This window comes from Cheilinus undulatus, linkage group 7 (genome assembly GCF_018320785.1).
Source record: "Cheilinus undulatus linkage group 7, ASM1832078v1, whole genome shotgun sequence".
Taxonomy (NCBI): domain Eukaryota; kingdom Metazoa; phylum Chordata; class Actinopteri; order Labriformes; family Labridae; genus Cheilinus; species Cheilinus undulatus.
Genome location: NC_054871.1, coordinates 1,056,136 through 1,063,302, shown reverse-complemented (window position 1 = coordinate 1,063,302; position 7,167 = coordinate 1,056,136). Strand labels below are relative to the sequence as shown.

Sequence of the window (7,167 nt, the reverse complement as noted above, 5' to 3'; positions counted from 1 at the left end):
AGGAAACATGGAAAACTGTTCTGTGGTCAGAGGAAACCACAGATGCCGTGTCCTGTGGATTACCACATCCATCACAACAGCATGGCTTCACAGGAGAAGGGTCCTGAACTGGTCTGCCTGCAGTCCAGACCTTTCACCAACAGAAAACATTTGGAGACTCAGAAAAGGAAGAAGATCCAGGACTGTTGAGCAGCTAGAAGCTACATCAGACAAGAATGGGACAAAATTCCTCTCCATCAGCTGGTCTCCTCCCTCCCAGACGTTTACAGACTGTTGTTAAAGAAGAGGGGATGCTACAAGATGGTAAACATGGACCTGTCCCTACTTTTTTGAGACGTAATCAAAGTCACATGAGTGGATATTTGAATAAATGTTAAAACGTCTCAGTTTAGCCTCTGATCTGTTGTTTCTGTTCTACTGAGAATCAAATATGTTTATGAGATTAGACAATCATTGACTTCTGTTTTCATTTACAGCGACCCAACTTTTTTGGAATTAGGGTTGTATACCGCCAGCTCTATTTCATAGCAATCATCCAGACAGGCATGATGATCTCAGGGAAGCCCTCCTGCCTCTCCACGGCGAGGATCTCCAGGCCGGCCTTGGCGATGATGACCCTCATGATGTCCAGGTGGCGGCTGATGCTGCTGTCGATGGGGTCCAGCTTACAGCCCTGCCGCGCCATATTGTCCTTCATGATGATGACCCCGTTAGGACGAAGGCTCTTCTTACAGCGGAACAGGAAGTTCATCAAGTCCTTATCCGTCAGGTGGCCTGGAGAGAGAAGCAGATGGACGTCACAGGGTTTATATTTATGTTCAGTGTTACTCAACCAAAGAGCCTGTTGAGAATACATTTGCAAGAGCAACAATCTAAGAGGTGAAAAGTGGCAAAAACTGCTTGAAGTAGCAATAAAAATCAGTCAAAAGTGGCAAAAAAATGAGAGATTAAAAATGGGCAAAAAGCAGACAAGAGTGGCAAAATAGGACAATAGGACACAAGTGGTATTTAATGGCAAAGGTAGCTTAAATGGACCCAAAAAAGTAAAAAAGGGTAAAAGCTGGATATTGTGAAAATGGGCAAAAAACAAGACGAAACAAGTGCTATTTATCAGCAATAGGTAGCTTTAATTGGTAAAAATTGGTAAAAATTGGTAAAAAGGGGCAAAAATGGTCCAGAAGCGACAAAAGCATGGCAAAAAAAAAATGAGAGAAAAGTGACTCAAATGGGCAAAAAGAAGTCAAGAGTGGCAAAATAGGGCAACAAAATAGGAAACCAGTGGTATTTAATGGCAGGAAATCGCTTAAATTCGCAAAAAAAAAAAAAAAAAAAAGTGAAAATGAGCAAAAATGAGATAAAAGTGGCTAAAATAAATTGCAAAAATAGGAAAAATGTAGGAAACAAGTGGTGGCAAAAAATATCTTTAATGGGTGAAAAATAATTTAAAAAATGGGGAAAAGTGCAAAAATGGTCCAAAAACGACAAAAATCTGGCAAAAACATTATAAAAATGTGACTAAAATGGGCAAAAGCACACAGAAAAAACAGATTTTGACCCTTAGTATTTGTAACGTTTAATTATTAAGTTTGTTTCACTGATTTAAATGTGTAATTCAATCCTTCTTATATTTTTTGACTAATTTCAAAACGTGCTGTCTCCATTTTAAATGAATTGATTTTAATTGTGTAAAAGTAACCTAATAAAACTGTGTTCAAATAAGTTGGTTTGAAATGTGTTAAAATAACGTAAAAAAATGGTGTTAAACTAAAGTGATTTTAATTATGTAAAAGTAATCTTAAAAACGTGTTCAGGAAAGTTGATTTTAATGTGTACCAGGAACATCAAAAAATTGTGTTCAAATGAGGACCACATACTGCCCTGTCTGAGCATGTGCAGGGAGAAAGCGCCATTTTGTCCTTTCCTGGTTAGGATTTATGCTTTTCCAAGGGCATTTTCAGCGCTGCAGTTACCCACCTGTTTGGGATTTACTGTTTCTGGTGGTGAAGCTTGTAAATGAGTTTACGTTGTGAGTATTTTTTAAACACATATTGCTGTTTTTATAAGGTTATAGCCATGGATATCAAGACGTAGCCAACACTTGGTTATTACTCAAATTATTTGAGTTATGACAAATCTGCAGTTTTCCCAGAATGCCTTTGGGCACTAAACCTCTATGCACGCAGTTTGCAGAAATGGACAAAAAAAGAAGAAACAAGTGGTATTTAATGGCAAAGGGAGCTTAAATTTGGTGAAAAGTGGCAAAAAAAGGTGAAAATGGGAAAAAATGGGATAAATGGGACAATTAAATCTGACAGTTTAAGCCGCCTGTATCAGTCTGGGTACCAAACTGATGAATGTGATTAATTTCTGAGGTCAAAGTTTCCTTTTTGAGGTTTTCTGGGGGAACGACGTCTAAATGAAGACACAGAAGAGCCACAGACATCACTACAGATCCACAGGTAGAGTACCACTGTTGATGTTCAGAGTACTAAACTCTGACTGCTCCATACTCACACGCCACCCACTGCATCCAGATGACGTCGTATTTGTTTTTGGGCGGGGTGAACTCCTGCAGGTTGTAGCAGTAGTACGTCTCGATGCGGTCGGCGTCGTCGCCCAGGTACTCCTCGTGCGCGTGGAGCAGGAAGTGCTCCATCATGTCGGCCATCTCCATTTTCTCAAACACGGGAAGGAGGACGCCTTTGGACACCCGGCCGATCCCACAGCCACAGTCCAGGGCGCGGTGAGTCCCGGCTTTCCCGGGACCCTGAGGGGAATAAACGGAGACATTTCTGTGTTACAGCTGTCTTTAGATAGAGCTGCTCTGTTGTTGCGTGAGGCCTGAAGGAATCAGTGATCTAAAATCATCAGAATCCTTCAGGTGAGGACTGTTTGGACTAAAGCAGAGGTAGAAATGAAGAGAAACAGAGAAGTCATTTTCCCTGCAGCCTCTTATTACCATATCTATAAGTCAGAGCCAAGCGTATTCTCTGCTCTCGACATTTCCAGATGTCAGACGTCTAAACCTCAAAGCGCCGACATCCAAACGAGGCGACCCCGGCTCCTTTGGGGTGAACAAACTCTGAACTTTACCACGAGGGAGCTCAGAATCTACTCGCTGCTTTTTCCTCCTCTTCATTTGGTATTCTGACCTCACTCCAACCCCTCGGCTCCAGGGGCCCCGCTGTGTGATTGTATGAGAGATGGGGCCCCGAGGAGCTCGGGGTTGTTACAGGAGGCTTCCTGGTTGGGTGAATTACTGCCATATTTCTCTGTGAGGATGTAGCTCGGTTTAATCTGGATGGTTCTAAATCGTCTCGTAGGTGTGCTTAATGTTGGAACAGGAGCTGTTCACGACACGGCAGGAGGTTTTTAACTCCAAGATTTGAGGCCCAGTTCTAGTGAGGCGGGTATTTTTGAAAACAGTTTTCTGTGTGCTCTAAGCTTTTGTGGACAGGAAACAGGCATTTAGGGCTGCTAGCATGGCACTGTGGACCAGTTTCTCCTGTGTCTGACGTCCCTGGTGAGTAGCATTCCCACTACTGAGATACCTGAATGGACTACAGAGGTCACTACTGCTTCAGACAAAAACCTAAAAACAGACAAACAGGCTGAGCCGACGGTCTTACACTTCCTCACAAACAGCCACAACACCATCGTCTTTTAAGGCCTACCAAACATTCCATTCTTGGCTCTGAAAGATGATGTCATCCTCTAAAGCCTATGAAACATTCCATCCTTGCCTCTGAAAGATGATGTCATCCTCTAAAGCCTATGAAACATTCCATTCTTGTCTCTGAAAGATGATGTCATCCTCTAAAGCCTATGAAACATTCCATCCTTGCCTCTGAAAGATGATGTCATCCTCTAAAGCCTATGAAACATTCCATCCCTGCAGTTGAAGATGATGTCATCCTTTAATGTCTATACAACATTCCATCCTTGCCTCCCAAAGGTTGAGTCACGATTTAAAGCTGACAATACATTCCATCCTCTGCTGTTAAAAAAATGTCATCTCTCTTATCGATAATGTCATTCCTTAAGTGTATAAAACATTCCATCCTCTGTCATTGAAGATGAAATCATCCTTTAAAGCAAATAAAACATTCCATCCTTACCTCTTTAAGATGCCATCCTTTGAAGCTTATAAAACATTCCATCCTTGCCTCTTAAAACTAATGTTTTTCCTTTTAAATTATAAAACATTCCATCCTCTGTCGTTGAAGATGACATAATCCTTTAAAGTTTATAAAAAATTCCATCCTTGCCTCTTTAAGATGATGTCATCCTTTAAAGCCTAAAATATTCCATCCTTGGGTTTGATTGAAAATGAGCTATCACCACCACAGTTCTTGTGTTTTTTCCTAAATCAGAGTTTGGCTGTTTTGTTTTATTGGCTCCAACAAACTGGACCAAGGAAGGAACACTCCTTTATTTCAGTCAGGTTCACTCTGGTGTGAAAGCGGCAGTGGCACTAACATCCAGCTGTTTCAGTAAAGTGGAGAAACAAAAATAGAACAGGATGCTTGAAATAGAAAAGTGACACAGATATAATCATTGGGTTGTGATGCATTACTATCCATCAGCGGTTAATGATAAGCATTACTGTGCTGGCTTATTGTCTGTCCATTAGCACCAGGAGAAAAGAAGCCACTTAGCCCTCTGCAGTTATTTTAAAGCATCCAGTCTTAGCAGGTTATAATTAGAGCTTCTGTTAACCTGATCCTCTGAATAACCCGGACTCTGGGCCAAAGAGCGCTGCCTTAAATTAGCACACTGACTCTGTGGCTGCAGTAGGCACTGACATACTCTCACATGATCACAGGGACAAACAGTGTGACCCCAGAGGAGAATGCTATTTTTAACATTAATGTTAACTGTGTTTACAGCTATTAACCAACAGAGCATGAAACCTGTCATTATTGAAGAATTCTCCCCTCAGTTATGTGGCCCCAGAGTCTGTGATGTGGCCCTCAGAGTCAGTGATGTGGCCCTCAGAGTCAGTGATGTGGCCCTCGGAGTCTATGATGTGGCCCTCAGAGTCAGTGATGTGGCCCTCGGAGTCTATGATGTGGCCCTCAGAGTCAGTGATGTGGCCCTCGGAGTCTGTGATGTGGCCCTCGGAGTCTGTGATGTGGCCCTCAGAGTCTGTGTTGTGGCCCTCAGAGTCTATGATGTGGCCCTCAGAGTCTATGATGTGGCCCTCAGAGTCTATGATGTGGCCCTCAGAGTCTGTGATGTGGCCCTCAGAGTCTATGATGTGGCCCTCAGAGTCTATGATGTGGCCCTCAGAGTCTATGATGTGGCCCTCAGAGTCTATGATGTGGCCCTCAGAGTCTATGATGTGGCCCTCAGAGTCAGTGATGTGGCCCTCGGAGTCTATGATGTGGCCCTCAGAGTCAGTGATGTGGCCCTCGGAGTCTGTGATGTGGCCCTCAGAGTCTGTGTTGTGGCCCTCAGAGTCTATGATGTGGCCCTCAGAGTCTATGATGTGGCCCTCAGAGTCTATGATGTGGCCCTCAGAGTCTGTGATGTGGCCCTCAGAGTCTATGATGTGGCCCTCAGAGTCTATGATGTGGCCCTCAGAGTCTATGATGTGGCCCTCAGAGTCAGTGATGTGGCCCTCAGAGTCTATGATGTGGCCCTCAGAGTCAGTGATGTGGTCCTCAGAGTCTGTGATGTGGCCCTCAGAGTCTGTGATGTGGCCCTCAGAGTCAGTGATGTGGTCCTCAGAGTCTGTGATGTGGCCCTCAGAGTCTGTGATGTGGCCCTCAGAGTCTATGATGTGGCCCTCAGAGTCAGTGATGTGGTTTTTCTGAACATGTGACTGGTTTTAAAAATTTTGTCAGAAAATGATAATTTTTCTCTTTTTGGTCCCCAAGAGATTAGAGTACAAATTAGTGCAAAAGATCAAAATAAGTAATAACCAAAATAAACTGGTCTGTTGTCAGATTTAGGGCTAAAACAGGGTGAAAGTTCAGCATGGTTGACATCAGCCTGTTTGGTTTGGTGTTTATGAGAGGGTCATGGTGTTTGTGCTGTCCTGAGGCCAGTCCTCCACTATAAACTAAGAAAGCCTTCTCCTACAGCCAGGATGATGAATTCTTCTCCTGAAATAGAGTCTAGCATATAAATATAGAGACGGCTGCAGCAGTGTAAATGGATATATGAGCAGCCGCTGTAATGAAGCTCCTCACATGTCACCAGCTCTGTTGAAGCTTTTACATGCTGTGTTTGTGTTTCACCACTCACCACAAACCTCTTCAGAAACTGCCGGGAACCTTCCAGATCGACGTTGGATATTTCCACAAAATCTCCCATCATGCCCTCCTCTGAGGCGGGGACGTCCTCGTAGAACTTCTGAGCTCTGTAGTAGAACTGTTTCTCCCCTTGGATGTACTCACAGGTGACGGGGAACAGCTTCACTGGAACGGCACAGAAACACAGACGGAGAGGTTCAACAGAGCTGTATCATGTTAACGTGATTCAGGGTCATTCATACAGCGGTCAGGTGGGCTTTTTTACCTGGAACCACACTGGGACTGTCCCGGTGACACCTGTTTATCACTGCTAAAACGGCTCAACAGTGTGGTTCAAGGAGAAAAATCTAACCAGTGGATTTGATTATCAGCCATAATGCCATTACCATTCAAGGCAGACTAACCAGGAGCTAGCTGAGTTAACATACGCATGCTCCTGGAGAAGACTGAGGTTCTTCTGAGGGTGTTAAACCACATTCAGATGTCATGTGATGCAGGGGATTGACCAGGGTCAGTTCTTCTTGATTTAAACTCTGGCTTTGTCAGTGCTGACCACCATAAAAACTCTGACTTTGAGCTTCAAATTCTGACTCTAATTCCAGAACTGGAAAAAATGGATCTCAATTTTCAGTGGCCCCAGCTGTCTTCTGCAGGATTCATGTTTTCAAGTGTTTTTTAGTGTAATGGCTGGAACAAACAAATCACCAATAAATCCGAACCAATACATCAGAGAATTAGACAAATAATTGTAAACCGATGTTTTGGTTAGGGTACTTTAGGATCCAGGGCAGTGACACAGACATCACTTATTATTATTATTATTATTATTAATATTATTATTATTATTATTATTATTATTATTATTTTTATTATTATTATTTTTATTATTATTATTATTATTATTGTT

The 7,167-nt window shown here is 42.8% G+C and overlaps 1 protein-coding gene across 1 annotated transcript in view; it reads right to left on the bottom strand.

Annotated features, from left to right (window-relative positions):
* Nucleotides 1-228: 228 nt before the first annotated feature.
* Nucleotides 229-7,167, bottom strand: part of mettl11b (methyltransferase like 11B) — a 13,309-nt gene continuing 6,370 nt past the window's right edge. The window contains exons 2-4 of the mRNA XM_041792061.1: nucleotides 6,253-6,425; nucleotides 2,515-2,767; nucleotides 229-774 (exon numbers count right to left, since the gene is read on the bottom strand). Coding sequence (XP_041647995.1) covers nucleotides 518-774; nucleotides 2,515-2,767; nucleotides 6,253-6,425 — 683 coding nt within the window. The 3' untranslated portion in view covers nucleotides 229-517. The remainder of the gene's footprint in view (nucleotides 775-2,514; nucleotides 2,768-6,252; nucleotides 6,426-7,167) is intronic.